Source organism: Eleutherodactylus coqui, chromosome 7 (assembly GCF_035609145.1).
Source record: "Eleutherodactylus coqui strain aEleCoq1 chromosome 7, aEleCoq1.hap1, whole genome shotgun sequence".
Lineage (NCBI taxonomy): Eukaryota > Metazoa > Chordata > Amphibia > Anura > Eleutherodactylidae > Eleutherodactylus > Eleutherodactylus coqui.
Genome location: NC_089843.1, coordinates 107,523,892 through 107,540,403, shown reverse-complemented (window position 1 = coordinate 107,540,403; position 16,512 = coordinate 107,523,892). Strand labels below are relative to the sequence as shown.

At 40.9% G+C, this 16,512-nt stretch overlaps 1 protein-coding gene across 1 annotated transcript in view; it reads right to left on the bottom strand.

The window, feature by feature from the left end:
• HPGD (15-hydroxyprostaglandin dehydrogenase) overlaps positions 1-16,512 on the bottom strand; it is a 63,322-nt gene that overhangs the window by 25,480 nt on the left and 21,330 nt on the right. The window contains exon 4 of the mRNA XM_066573516.1: positions 11,132-11,228. Coding sequence (XP_066429613.1) covers positions 11,132-11,228 — 97 coding nt within the window. The remainder of the gene's footprint in view (positions 1-11,131; positions 11,229-16,512) is intronic.

The following is a 16,512-nucleotide window of genomic DNA, read 5'->3' as shown; positions in this document are numbered from 1 at the left end:
GTGGAGAGGACACGTAGTGCCTCAAAAACATCCCCCTCCTCCTCCAACAGGGAAAACATTGTTGGCAAATGCCTTTGCATTGGTTCGTCTGGCGGCAGTCCAAGAATTTCACCTTTACCGACACTACAAGACAGCCCCCCCACCATCCCCCCGCCACGGCCCACTTAATCCTGGCCACATTCCGAAAACCAACAAAATACAACCGTGGTACTAGGTCCGCAGTCACCACCACATTACCACCAACGCGGTTACTGTTAAGGTGCATATAACCACGGACACGTGGAGAGGACACGTAGTGCCTCAAAAACATCCCCCTCCTCCTCCAACAGGGAAAACATTGTTGGCAAATGCCTTTGCATTGGTTCGTCTGGCGGCAGTCCAAGAATTTCACCTTTACCGACACTACAAGAGAGCCCCCCCACCATCCCCCCGCCACGGCCCACTTAATCCTGGCCACATTCCGAAAACCAACAAAATACAACCGTGGTACTAGGTCCGCAGTCACCACCACATTACCACCAACGCGGTTACTGTTAAGGTGCATATAACCACGGACACGTGGAGAGGACACGTAGTGCCTCAAAAACATCCCCCTCCTCCTCCAACAGGGAAAACATTGTTGGCAAATGCCTTTGCATTGGTTCGTCTGGCGGCAGTCCAAGAATTTCACCTTTACCGACACTACAAGAGAGCCCCCCCACCATCCCCCCGCCACGGCCCACTTAATCCTGGCCACATTCCGAAAACCAACAAAATACAACCGTGGTACTAGGTCCGCAGTCACCACCACATTACCACCAACGCGGTTACTGTTAAGGTGCATATAACCAGTCTGACTGGGGCATGCAGACACCTTGACAGAATGAATCGTGTGTGGCACATAGGTTCCCCATTGCTATGCCCACGTGTGCAGCTCCTGATGGCGGTGGCACAGGATTGTATTTCTCATTGCTTCTGTACAGCATTGTGGGCTATCGCCCCGCCCCTATTAAAGAGGGTCGCTACCTAGCCGTGCCAACCCTGTGCAGTGTGTGCCTGCGGTCCCTCGTCGTGGCAGACGCACTTCTAAATAGACATGAGGGTGGTGTGGCATGAGGGCAGCTGAAGGCTGCGCAGGGACAGTTTGCTGTGCGCTGTGGGGGGGAGGGGGTGCGGTTGGGCAGCATGTAACTCAGGAGAAGTGGCAGTGGAGTGTCATGCAGGCAGTGATTGTGCTTTGTTGGAGGTAGTGTGGTGCTTAGCAAAGGTATGCCATGCTAATGAGCGCTTTTCAGAAGTAAAAGTTGTTGAGAGGGGGGGGGGGCCCACTCTTGCCGGTATTGTGGCTTAATAGTGGGACCTGTGAACTTAGGATGCAGCCCAACATGTAGCCCCTCGCCTGCCCTATCCGTCACTGTGTCATTCCCATCACTTTCCTGAATTGCCCAGATTTTCACACATGAAAACCTTAGCGAGCATCGGCGAAATACAAAAATGTTCTGGTCGCCCATTGACTTCAATGGGGTTCGTTGTTCGAAACGAACCCTCGAGCATCACGGGAAGTTCGTTACGAATAACGAACACCCGAACATTTTGGTGTTCGCTCATCTCTAGTTATATTCTCTGTGCAATGCAAGCACATATTTTGCATGAGCAAATGCCCCTGTGTGAAGCCGCCCTTAGGCTGCCCATACATCATCTGACAGCTATCTCTCCCGACTCCTCCTTACACATGGACTGTCAACTTGGTTGTGTGTGCATGTTTTCTGTATAGAACAAGAAAAGCGGGCAGTCAAAATCCAACTACCAGATACTTATCTCCCTTAACATCAACCATCAGGAAAAGTGAGGGCCCCTCCAAGTACATTAAATGATAAACCAGTCCATTCAAAATTTGCATGTCTAGATCTGATGTGCATGGCCACTCTTATTGTACACTCGGTACAAGACAATTTTATGCAAATGGTATTTATACATATTAGGACATAAAGAAAGGTCTTGTTTATTGTGTGTTACATGTTATATGTTGAAATATTACATTATAATGCGATGCCCAGGGGCCTACCCACATAATTGTGATGCCTAGGAAGGAAACTGGCGGGGGCATATATCCAGGATACAGAGTGTAGGGGGCACCACTCACACCAGTTATTATTGTTTTAAAAACAGGGTCACATACTATTTTGCCAGTAGAGTCAATTTTCATGAAGGGTAGGCCCACCACAAGTGATGAGTTAACATTTGAAAAGTTTGGTTTACAGAACTTTTGCCAAATTAGTTCAAACTGAACCAGACGTTTACCAAAACCCCTAAAACTAGTGTATAACACAGCCTAAAAACTAAACAGCCCAGTATGACAGAGTATTATACAGGGCTTTTATGGCTCTTATACAGTTTTATACTCCAGTGTTCAAAACAAGTGTTGAGTGAACTGAGCCAGTAAAACCTTGTTTTGGGTAGAGCTTCGCTAAAAACGCAGTTTAGTTTGTGTCGGACGAAACTTTTGGTAAAGTTTACCCCAAAGCAGGGTTCTACTGCTTTGGTTTACTCAACATTACCCACCACCAAATAGTATTAGTACCATAGTAGGGTACAGTAGGCTGATGAGTGAGCTGCTTGACAACACATTCATGACACCAAACTGAATATCTATCCCAGGTAAAATAAAGACAGAAATCCTATCTTCATAACTATTGATGCCAATATAAAATTCATCCATTTTCGATTATGCATATAAATTAGCACTAGAGATGAGCGAGCGTACTCGGCCACGCACCTTTTTTGCCCGAGCGCCGCGATTTTCGAGTACTTCCGTACTCGGGTGAAAAGATTCGGGGGGCGCCTTAGGTGAGTGGGGGTTGCAGCGGGGAGTGGGGGGGAGAGGGAGAGAGAGAGGGCTCCCCCCTGTTCCCCGCTGCTACCCCCCACTCCACCACGCCTCCCCCCGCCCCCCGGCGCCCCCCGAATCTTTTCACCCGAGTACAGAAGTACTCGAAAATCGCGGTGCTCGATCAAGTAATTACTCAAAGCGAGTACGTTCGCTCATCTCTAATTAGCACCTAGGTTCTCAACTTGTTGTATGTGTAACTCAGCTGGTACATAATACGTCTCTAGGAAGATGGAACAATACCTCTGCAGCGCCACCTATTGGATGAATCAATGTACGACTTTTTAACAAGTCTGTAAAACAATGGTTGGGAATAGGAAACCAAGCGAGCCAGCGTGCATGGCCTTATAAATCTCCTCACTCACTTTTCAGGCGTCTTCTCACACCCCTTCTAGGTGCTCTCCTTGGGGAGAGATGATGCCAGCCATCGACCCACTCACCCCCTAGGTGTCTCCACACACTTTTTGGGTGCTCTCCTTAAGGAGAGACGATACCCCTCTTGACCCTTGTCTGTAGAAGACACTTTAATTGTCCTTATGTTTTCAATAGGCAGCACAAACAATATATAATAATAATTTTTTAACTTTTTATACCTTTCGAACAAATCTATCTCATGGTATACCAGTAACCAAATCTAGTAATGTTGTCTCCATATAAACAAATCTTATAATTCCAGTTCATCAGACCAATTTCATATTGCCAGGCATTAACTGGCGCCTACTAGATTGGTGCTAAAAAGTAAAATAGATGCATTTCTAAAAGATCGGTTTCATCTATAACCAAGTGACATTCTGCAATTGTCCTTGGTATATGTTTCCTTATTGCTGTGCTGACTAGAGAGATATCTAAGGTCATTCCCCACCAACGTAGGAAACACTTGACTATTATTCGGTAGATGACTAATACGTCTGAAGTAATCTAATGTCATACACAGCAAAGCGTGACTTGCTTGTAGATTACAATGCCTATTTATATTTCACCATAGACCTTATGTAGCAAATCCTTCTCAGATAAAAAGGAGCCACGTTGCCCAAAGCAACTCATTAGAGTTCAGTTCTCATTTATTTTAATTAACTAGGGAAACTATAACATGGGCCCTGACAGGTAGGCTGCTTGGTGCAACAAGGCTTTTGGTTATCCATCAGAGATATTTGGCGGAAATGACTGTGCCTGGACTGTGCCTGGTAATGGAGAACATTGATTAAAGGGGTTGTCCCGCGAAAGCAAGTGGGGTTCAGCACTTCTGTATGGCCATATTAATGCACTTTGTAATGTACATGGTGCATTAATTATGAGCCATACAGAAGTTATTCACTTACCTGTTCCGTTGCTAGCGTCCCCGTCTCCATGGTGCCGTCTAATTTCAGCGTCTAATTGCCCGATTAGACGCACTTGCGCAGTCCGGTCTTCTCCCTGGTGAATGGGGCCGCTCGTGCCGGAGAGCTGCTCCTCGTAGCTCCGCCCCGTCACGTGTGCTGATTCCAGCCAATCAGGAGGCTGGAATCGGCAATGGAACGCACAGAGCCCACGGTGCACCATGGGAGAAGACCCGCGGTGCATCGTGGGTGAAGATCCCGGCGGCCATCTTGCTAAGGTAAGGAAGAAGTCGCCGCAGCGCGGGGATTCGGGTAAGTACTAAACGGTTTGTTTTTTTAACACATGCATTGGGTTTGTCTTGCGCCGAACGGGGGGCCTATTGAAAAAAAAAATAACCCGTTTTGGCGCGGGACAACGCCTTTAAGTTGCCTGCTGATATATTTTGCCATTTGAATTCTAATATAACTTGGAAACAAAATCACTGGGCAGAGGAATCAAAATTCTATTCTAAATTCTTCTACCTAGACCTCTATGCTTCCTGATGGTATCAGAGTGACTATACTCTATTGAAAATTTGGCACCCTCTCGGGAACAAAAGGGCACAGTTTGGGTCAAAACATCAATAGGATGGCAGTAATAAATAGACCCGTTTCCTGTTTATCTACAGGCTTTTCTTTCACTCTTTTCCTATCTATTCTCCTATTACACGTGGGGTGAAATTTATTCTAGTGGTCCGGGCATGTGCTATTAACACTACTGAGCCTTTGAACATTCATAGCAACTACTGGCTGTAGAAGTAGGATTAGGGTGGTATCTGTTCATTATTTTTCTTGTATGTTTGTGCTGACCGAACATGTTTTAGTTAATTCTTCTTAAACGTTAAGTTTTAGGGATCATATCAGTGAAGGATTTAATAGAACTTGGAGTTTTTTTCTGTGTATTCCAAAGCTTTTTAACATATACTTTGCAAATTTAAAACAATGTAATGATTACATGATTGTAACTTGTTTTGATTGTAACTATAAGGCTCTGTTGACATCTGCACTGGGGATTCTATTCGGGGACTCCGGCAGGAATCCTGGATGAAATAGCACAGCATGCTGTACAATTTTGTCAGGGACAATGATGGGCAGCGTAATAGGAGTCAGACTGGCAACATCATAGTCAATGGGATCTGTCCAGTGCCATTCGGTTTCATCATGGGAAGGATCTGTGTACTGCAGGAGTCTAAACATAATGATAAGGCTGCCTGTTCACGGGCAAGATGTCATAGCCAGATCTGCGGCGATAAATCACCCGCGGAGCTCACATGACACGCTTTCCATAGGATAACTATGGAAAGCACAGCCCGACATTCACGAGCGGAGAATCATAGCGATTCTCAGTTCGCGTGATTAAAATCGTGGCATGCCACAATTCTCCGCGGTAAGCCGATCAATTTCGTAACGGTGCTCCTCCTCCCCCACGGCAGAATATAGCTAGCGATATTCCCTCGCGCCCGTGGACAGGCGGCCTAAATGTTCTCTGAGATGCTGAACATATTTTTTGTCAAACAGGTGAACAACATTTAACTATTACTACTTATAGATATGCTCACACAGGGCGGATAGGATGTGGATTTTTCTGTCCAAAATTTCAGAAAGAAATCCGCAGCTTTTATAGTAGCAGCAAACTGGAAAAGATTTTAACCCCTTAGTGAAATGGTCTACTTTGATGCTGAGGACACAATGATTTTGTAGGGAATTTCATCTCCACTTTTCAAAAGCCATAACTATTTTATTTTTCCTTTAACATGGTCACATGAGGGCTGGTTGGACAGAGCTTCATGGGGGCTTATGTTTTGTGTGACGAGTAGAGACAAGCGAGCATACTCGATAAGGCAAACTATTCGAGCGAGTAGTGCCTTATGCGAGTACCTGCCGTCTCAAAGGATTCAGGTGCCGGCGGGGGAGAGCGGTGAGTTGCGGGAGTGAGCAGGGGGGAGAGACTGGGAGAGAGATCTCCCCTCCGTTCCTCCCCGCTCTCCCCCGCCGCTCCCCGCCCCCCGCCGGCACCCAAATCTTTTGAGACGAGTGGGCAGGTACTAGCATAAAGCACTACTCACTCGGCAGTTCTGCATCCTCTCAAATCTGTACTTACTTTAAAGCTATCCTGGAAGTCACCTGAAGCTGATAATGAACTCAAAAGCTCAATTTATGCTTTTATTCTTGAAAGGCTCCATCATGCATATGACACATTCCCTTTGATCCATCTATATTGGCTTCCAACAGTTCCCATTGACTTTTAATGGGTCTGGTAAGTTTCTGTTTTTAGTTTACCTTTTAGAATAGTACAGCAGACTATGCTGTTCTGCCTGTGTGAGACCCATATAAACCAACACAAAGCCAGGCACTATGCAATGCAGAACAAGGAAGGGGAGGATTATGGTTTGTATATTTTCTGTACTTAAGAGGAAATACTCCACCCGTACTATTTATGTTATAGGACAAACAAAAAACGGGTTTTGCGACAAATAGAATCAATAATATCAAATGAGTAATGGAATCATATCAACTACTGTAGCCCTTTGTCACCAGTCATTGCAACATAGTTTCACTTCCTAAATAGTAAATGATACTGCACATACAGTAGATATACTAAGATCTGCCAGTGTTCATAATATAGCATGTAAATTGAATTCTCAATGTAATCTATTATTTTATTATATCGATTACATTTCTGCACATATTGTGTGTTTATTTGGTTATTGTACTGAAAACTAGTGTGCTTCTTATGTGAAGTTCAAGAATTAATCCAGGGAGATATGTAACATTTGTACAATCTCTAGTGTTAGGGATTCTTCATATACCACAATTTATAAATGTCTGCATTCTGTTAATGATAATGCCATGAAATGATAACAGATAGACTAAAACATAGCATTTTTTATTCAGACAAGAAAAATATATTCTCCACCATGAATCCCCTGCTTACTACATATTTGTCACATTGAGCAGTTTCTAAACTCTAAACAAAATAGACAAAGGTAACATTAGTAGTCACATTAGATGTACATAGAACCCATGTAAGGAAAGTAAGAGCTCCTTAAATGTAATATATGACCACAACTAGTTGTCTCCACACACTTCCTATAGCTTTGATATCACTAGTAAATGGGACCTCCACTTTGAGAATTAAGGAATTACATGCATTAACTTTGCAATGCATTAACATTTCAATAGCTAATGCTACTAAAGTTTTCAATGGCTTGGGCTACTTGGGGTAAATATATTTCTGGTGAAGAGAGAGAGAGAGTAATAGCTCTATATGATGCTCCATTGGTCCAATTTTGATACCTTTTGTATTTTTGAAATTTCAAATAGACTGAGCAAAGGGTTTCATTTTTTAGAGCAAAAATCAGAGCAGATAGGGGAAATCCTTTGCGTATGTCATTAGAAATAGTAAAGCAAGCAGAGAGAACTCCTGAAGTATATACTTGGATTGAGGGGAAGAGTTTAATGCCATGATTATTCAAAAAAATGTGGAGTTTGAAACCAAATTTACAATGAACTACTTGCAAAAATCTTCAATGTACCCAGTCGAATGCCTTTTCTGCATCCAAGGTCAGGAGAAGACAAGGCATTTGCTGGGCATTTACACCTGAAATTATGTCTATGAATCGATGCATAGCATTTAGTGTTTGACATTCTCTTACAAAGCCAACTTGGTCCTTTGCTATAAAACATGGAAGAATGTTCAATAGTCGACTTACTAAGACTTTAGAGTAAAATTTAAGGTCAGTATTAAGAAGCAATGTATGTCTAGAGTTAGGTGGAACATATTGGGTTTCCTAAGTTTGGGTAACGTTACGATTATAGCCTTCAACTTTCTTGTGGAAAGGTTCCCCTTTCTCTTATCTCATTAAACACTCTAAGCAGATAGGACACAAAAACCTCTGTATATAAATTTGTAATATTCATTTGTTAGATCATCTGGTACTTGTGATTTGTTGATTTTAAGAGAATCAATAGCAGTAACAATTTCCTCATATCTGATAAGGAATGACAAGTTTTTTACTTGAGCAGAAGTCAACTTAGGCTTATATGGGAAAGTTAAAATACCAGATTGCTTAGGCTGCGGTATCTGAGAATTCAGCTTCAAATGATGCAAAACTGAGTTGTACTCCACAACAACATTCACTGTTTCTATAGGGTCAATTACTTGAATATTGCTTGAGTTGTAGATATACGGGATCTTCAATTTAGCCTGTTGAGATTTAAGTAGTTTGGGCAGAATTTTACCCAGTCTATTGCTTTGCCAATAGAAGTTCATCTTTACATGGTGCAGTATCAGGCTGTATTCATAGAGGTTAAACTCATGTGACTGTGCTGATATCTCTGATGCTCTATTACAAGAATAATAAACTTTGTTGAGCCAATGTAGCCTATTAAGTTGAGACTGCTTGGGCCTTTATGTTTCAATTCCTCATTATTTTCCTGATCTCTGCTACCAGTAGATAAAAATCCTCACTTACATTCACAGAATGGGATGAATATCCATACAGACCTAATCAATTTCACATGAGAGAGGTGGATACACCAATCTGGGCAATCCTGATAGTCAAGTACATCATCAGTAGAACAAACCCCTCTCACAAATTGATAGCTCGTTAAAATGTATCAGTGTAGGTTAAAATGTACCAGCCTGAATTTCATCTCACACCGGATGTCTAGACTGTAAACTGTAAAAGCCTTGGATTTCATTTATGACACTGCAAAAATAATTCTTAAGGCGACAATGCACACTGGCAAAGTGGCTGCCAAGCCATCAGTCCTGATGCCCCCCAAAACATCCATATTCAACTTGCCAAATGTGCATCTAATGAGCATGAAGAAGGATTGATGACTGGCAACTCCAGAAGTTCTTATCCACAGAGTGAACAAAGGAAAATCCATCATGTCTGCAAGTTCTCATTTTTTTCAGATTTATATCCTATTGTGATCTTCCAACATAACTTTAAATGTAAGGGCAGATTTATTAGGTCAATCTAACACTAATATGCAGTAATTTCTATACAAACGTCTTTGGAACTCATGACATTAGTGTTGTATTGTCATGTTATGATCGCCAGCTCAGGCTTCAGCTGGGGACTAGTAGGGGCAGACCTTAAAATTAGGGTTATTTAGTTCAGAGGGGGAAAAGATCTGATGATCTATTTATACCCAGGACTATAGCTGTAACAAAGGGGCATCCTCTATGTCTAGAGGAAAGAAGGTTTCTCCAGAGAGTTTGTTTACCTGATCGTCAGCTCTGTAAATGATTGGCCAACGAACATGCAAACACTTGTTCATCAGTTGATTGGCTCATTTAGGCTTGCTGATCAGCTGCACATCTCCCTGTCTGAACAGTTGAATGCGAAGTTGACCAATTATAGCAGTACAGGGGATAATGAACATATTTAGGATCATTCATCCCCATGCTGAATATTATCTGCCCATGTGAAATCTAATAAACAAGCGCTGATCTACATGCTCATTGTCAGTCAGGCTTGTAGGACTGGCAAAAGATCTAAAAAGGATGTATAATGCCAATGCATGTTAGTACTTGTATGACATGGTTGATGGTCCTAACATGGATCTATGTCTGGTTAAGTGTAATGAAAACAAAGGTTTGGTACGGTGTTAGCCAGTAGAGCAAAATGTGATTGTTCCCAGCAAGAGAAACCAAGTAATCTTGTAGATATGATACCTTTTTATGGCTAACAAAAATACATGATGTAATAATAGCGAGCTTTCGAATCAACGCAGGGTTCTTCTTCAGGCTTATGGATTGGATCTGAAGAGGCATGGATATTTATACACACTTATAACATACATACTTATGACAAGGCACAGGCATGGATGTGATTGGTTTGCATTTAAAAGGAATTCTGCAACAGCAAACAAACTTTTTTGTCTAGGCACTGACAGCGGAGTGAAAGTTTTACGGTCCCTAAATTACTGGGGGGGGGGTCGTCAGGCAAGAAATGCTACAAGAGGTACACAAACATTTTTAGCTAAACACTGATAAGGGAGTGAAAGTTTATGGTCCCTGAATTACTGTAATAACTACTGGGGGGGGGGGAGGTCGTCAGGCAAGAAATGCTACAAGAGGTACACAAACATTTTTAGCTAAACACTGATAAGGGAGTGAAAGTTTGTTTACTGTTGCAGAATTCCTGTTAAGTGCAAACCAATCACTTCCATATCTGTGCCTTGTCATAAGTATGTATGTTATAAGTGTGTATAAATATCCATGCCTCTTCAGATCCAATCCATTTAAGCCTGAAGAAGAACCCTGCGTTGGTTCTAACGCTCGCTATTATTACATCATGTATTTTTGTTAGCCATTAAAAGGTATTATATCTACAAGATTACTTGGTTTCTCTTGCTGGGAACAATCACATTTTGGTTAAGTTTAGTCACAGAAGGTCTTGGTGTTGTGGGCATAATAAAAATAAAATAAATATTGTTATTTGTATAGCGCCAATTTATTCCACAGCACTTTCAGGTAATTTATTTATTACCCCCCCCCCCCCCACCAAGCTGGGTACTCATTTTACCAACCTCGGAAGGATGTAAGGCTGAGTCAACCCTAAGCCGGCTACCTGAACCATTGAGAGATTGAACTCACAACCTTCAAGTCGTGAGCGAGAGCTTAGGACTGCACTTCTGCTGCCTTAACATTGCGCCACACGATGATTTTTCTTCATTTTTACCTAAAGCTTTGTCTTTGATGTTGCAACTGTATACTAGAAGCCATTACAATGAGGAAATGTTGGACAATATGTGGCCAGACCTGGCTGGCTTATAGATACATTATACTCCTCTTGGGCACATACATGCAAGTAGTTCAGCATACTTATTGTATTTCAATATACAAGTAATTAAATATTTATGATCTCACTAATTAACAGATTCAGTATCTCACCTGCCAGAGATGATATGTTGATTATGACTCCTCCTTGACCTCCATTCTTTTTGTTCATAAGTTCTAAGCCGATATAAGTTCCTCTAATAACTGAGATCTGAAACAGAAAGTGGGATATGAGAATTGCTTCTACTGCATCTACGATAGATCTCAAGGACACTCTAATATGTTTTATGTAACACAAACTAATATACCAAGCTTACACCAGGTTCGCAAATGGGCAAAATGTAAGCAAGAATGTAATTTTGGTTTCTCATAGTATGAATTAAAGGTGGCTTATTTCTGGAAATACACATAAAATATCTATATTCAAGCGGATTTAGTTTACAGATATGGTAGTCTTATGTAGAACTCCAGCTAACAATCATGGTACAAGAGAAATGTAAAACCCCATAGTAACAGATGACACAATTCTTATTTATCACACCCAACATCACAAGGCAAAAAATAACGGCTCACAAAAACTAGTAATATTTTAACTGCATTTTGACAAAACAGAATAATAATTTACAGTCCCGGTAGCTTCAGTTTCTAAGAATCCTGCACTGTTGGAAATGTATTTTGGGCAGTGATTGTAAGAATGATTTGACCCTACACCTTAGGCTGGGTTCACACCAAATGCAGCTTCCAATGCAAATATGAACTTTGCCTTACAAACAAATACAAATATTACTTCAATTGAAGACAAGAAGAATATCGGATGGTTTAAAACACAGATCCTAATGACGCAATTAACACAGCTTACATAATTACTGCTGATTTTGAAAGGTGAGCACCTTCTTTTGTTTCACCTCATTTAGATATTTCTCTTTCATTTTAAGAGAGCATGAACACTTGCTCTACTACTTCAATGCATTGAATGGAGTCTTTGCTGCTCCTTCTCAGGGTTGACGGGAAGTCTTATGGACCTTTCACACAGGACTACACCCGCCTGCAGAATATTCAGCACCAAAATCTGAACTGCTACTATGCGGATTTTGATGCGAAATGAAAGAAATGAGAGTTCTGCTGGCAAATTAGCGCCGTAGTCGGCTGTCCAGATTTCGGTACAGAATTTATGGATGGCATATTCTGGAACGCTGTTATGGAATATTTTGTTCTATGTGAAAGGCCCCTGAGGGTGGGTCACACACAGCATTTTTGGAAAACACACTTGCAGTTTTTGATGTAGGTTTTTGAGCCAAAGTCAAAAGTGCATTAAAAAAGAATAAGAAATATAAAGAAAGGACACCTACTTCTCCTTCCTGCTGGATCCACTTCTGGCTTTGGCTCAAAAAACTGGATCAAAAACTACAAGTGTGTTTTCCAAAAAAGGGCTATATGTGAAGCCACCCGTAGCAGTTCATTTTAGACACAACTAGACTTTTATGATACATTTAGTGTTGACTTCAGAATTTTTTGTTTCATGCTCATTCTATGCAATTTAATATGGTATCTGTAATGTCTACACACATATTCTGGCCATGATATATATGGTGCTACTCACCATCTCAGGAGCAAAATAAAGTAAATGGGGGTAAGAATTCAACAATTGTATTAATATTTACCCCAGAGCAAACATGCTTGCTTCTGGTGGCCCCAGTAGCGTAACTATAGGGGGTGCAGGGGATGCAGTTGCACCCGGGCCCAGGAGCCTTAGGGGGCCCATAAGGCCTCTCTTCTCCATATATGGAGCCCAGTACTATGAATAAAGCATTATAGTTGGGGGCCCTGTTACAGGTTTTGCATTGGGGTCCAGGAGTTTCAAGTTACACCTCTGGGTGGCCCCATACATATTCAATCTTAGATGTAGTTTAATATTATATTAGTTTTCTGATGAGTTTATTCTTCATTAACACATTTTTCCAAAGGGCTGTGATGAAATTAACATCCTGCATATGGTATGGTGATAACAAAGTAAGCACCCAATCTTATGCAAGTTCAACTTCCTTTATCGTATAGAGTACACAGTTTCCAGAGTTTTCTTACATCTACATGGTTATTAGACATAATTCACGTCTCTCAGGAATTGCCCAGAATTGGTAATTCCTTACATGTCTGAACAGAATATATTTTTGGCATGTTAGCCTTGTTGATGCAGAAATTGAAGTATTCCAGAAACTTAATGTCAACACATAGATCTACAATCATTGTATCGGGAAGGTTCTGCAACTGGGTTAAAGGTAATCTTGTTCATGTTTCATTCACGTCAGCAGATGAACTATTTACAACACCTGCTGTTTGCTTTTAAAAAAGACAAGTCTCTGTGAAATTACCTTTGAGCTGTTCCCATTTATATGAAATATATATATACACCGACAGTATATTGTGTGCTTTACTGTCACAATAATAATTGGATAGGAACACCTGAGGGATCCAAGGCCTTTAGACATTACTCTGACATTGTTCCATTCTGTCCATAGAGGTAACGGCGTATGACATCTGTTAAAATTTTATACATTTTTCAAAATATCGAACCGATACACTAAAGCTAAAGCCATCTTTATTCGCCTCGTTCTCCCAGTCTACTCTTTTGTTTAACGTTTGTTTAAATAAAAATCAAACAATGAAAAGGTCAAAAGAAGACGTTTTCTTAACCTAATAGAAGGATAAAGCAAACACGGCAGATTAAAACAAGCAGAGAAGAGTGAAGTGAATGCCAAAAACAGCCATCTGGAAGTTTCAAACTTTTTGTACGTAATCGGGATGAAGCGGTCATTAATGTCAGCGCTCCATCACCAAATATACTGATGCCAAACACTAATATACTTCCAAGAGGTCTAACTGTGGCATTAATTAGGTCTTAACAAATAAAGATGAAGGACATGTAACAGTGCAGAGAGGAAGTGTCTGAAGCAAGAGTCATCATAGACTGCAAAATTAACTAGCGCTGTCGATTTATGATCCTAAATTAATGAAAAAACTTCAATTAGTATTCTGGGTATATGTACTTGAAATTGGAAGACAATGAAATTCATAAGAGGTTGTCCAGGATTTCAATAGGAGGATTTTTTTCTTCCCATTAACGATGCCACAACTGCCCATTGGCTGTGGCCAGTATCAAAACTAACTCCCATTCAAGTCAATGGGAATATGGAAAAAATACAATTTAAAAGAATTGTCTCTTTAAATAAAGGGCCCTATAGACGTTTTGTAGTGCTGCTGATTCATTTTAACTATTGAGCTATAGCTGCAGTCGACAGGAATACATTCAGTATGCAATCTTGTGGATCACAGATGTCAATATGGAGTACAGTGCTACAAAACGTGTCAGTACAATAATCGCCTTAGGCCAGTTTCACACAAGTGTAATACGAGCACAACTCCCAGCCCAACTATGGATCTAATAACCCAAACAGGCAGTATTATAGATCCGCATGATGCTCTCAACTCGGATCATTAGACACTGCAGTTGGCACCTATGGTTGTAATGCACCTATATTCTGCTTGTGTGACAATGGCCATAGCCTTTTACAAGTGAAAGTGATCACACATTGCACCTAAGGCACAATTCTGATAATACATATTAGGGAACGGTTATGCATGTCATTCCCTTATGTAAAAAAAACATCCTTGTATTTTTAGGAGATTCATCCCTTAGTTTGGAAAACAATTAAATAGAGATGGAGGCCCAATCATGAAATTTTTCCACTGGCTTTACTAATGTGTTAAAACTGTCATAAGCAGAGATATGAACTTCTGCCAACTTTTCATTACTTCCTCTCTGATTTATACTGCTTATGAAAGAGGTTGCAGGCTACTGACAGACAGAGGTGTGTCTATAATGAAGCAGCCAAGCTGATTGCCGAAGGCTCTAAGTTTTCATACTTTAACGTATTATAGTGTTTCAGATAACGCTGACTGTGCGACCACAAAAGATGCAAATTCAAAGCTGGCAGAACTATCTCCTGTGTTATTTCATTATTCTACCTTTTCCAGTATAAAATGCATTATTAATAGTTGACTTTGACCCCATTCACATGTGCTGGCAATGGTGTGATAGACTGTGCTATCATTGCAGTGCTAGAGAAAGCGCCACAGTAGCTGCATGCATTTTTTACAGCAGTTTTGCCCATATGGTGCTCTTGGTTTTTGAATAGAATGGTTGTCGTAACGAGCTTGAGAAATTAATTTAGAACAGGGAAAGTGTGTTTGTTGGAGGTGTAGATTTCTTTGTACAAACAGTAATTACAGCAACCATTCATACAAACAAAGGCTTCCATACATGTGGAGATGTAGAAATCTTTAAAACTTTCCTCCATTGATTTTTTTAATATACGAATAACTCTACTTCGTTCTTTTATCTCATGCATACACAGTTCCTTTCTGCAATGTGACATTAGGGAATGGGAAACCAGTTCAATTTGGTAATGCGTAATTTGTTAAGTGATGTACTGTGCAAATGTCAACTACCAATTTGTCTTTCTTTGGATTTCCAGTCAAAATGACCATAAAGTACAATTCCCAAAAAGTTGGGACATAAGTGTGAAATGTAAATAAATGTTAAGAAAAAAAGTATATAATGATTTTGAAATCTCATATAACCATATTTCATTCACAATAGAACATAGAATACACATCAATAGGGGAAAGTGAGACAATTCTTATCATTTAGAAATGGATGGCAGCAACACATCTCAAAATAGTTGGGACAGGGTTAATAAAAGGCTGTAAGAGTAAGTGGAAAAACATGTGCGTGTACCTACAAGGAGTATGTTAGAGAGGCAGAGTGTGTGAGAAGCAAAGGTAGTTAGAGGTTCTCCAATGTGTGAGAAACTGTGTCTAACAATCGTAGAACAATTTCAGAAAAATGTTCTTCAACGGAAAATTGTGAAGTCTTTGAATATCCCACCATTTACATTACATAATCTCATTAAGAGACTCTGGATAATCTGGAGAAATGTATGTGCATAAGGGATATTCAATACTGGATGCTTGAGCTCTGTAGGCCTTCAGCTCATCGTCCATCATTTATGCTGCATAAACGAGGGACGATGAGCTGATCGCTGATCGTTCAGTGTAAATAGCAGCTGTTCAGTATTGAACGGCCGCTATGTTAAGTCAATGGAGAGGGGCGGGGGAGAGCAAGAAGAGAAATCTCCTGCAGCTGCCCCCGCTGTGAAGCAACAATACCCGCTCCTGTGCAAAAGCACGTGAGCAGGTACTTGCCGGGACGAGTGTCGGGAATCGCTTGCCTGACATTCGTCTCTTCTAAATCGGCTTTAAGGCTCTGTTCTCATGTATATTTTAAAAACCATGATGCAGTGCTAGATTTGTTGCACAATGGACATCAGATTCGATTGACTTTTAATGGAGTACATTCAGTTCTGCTGCAGTGTCCCTCATCTTGACAGGAAAAATCGGCTACATTCAGCGCCAATATCCCATCAAAAATGAACATA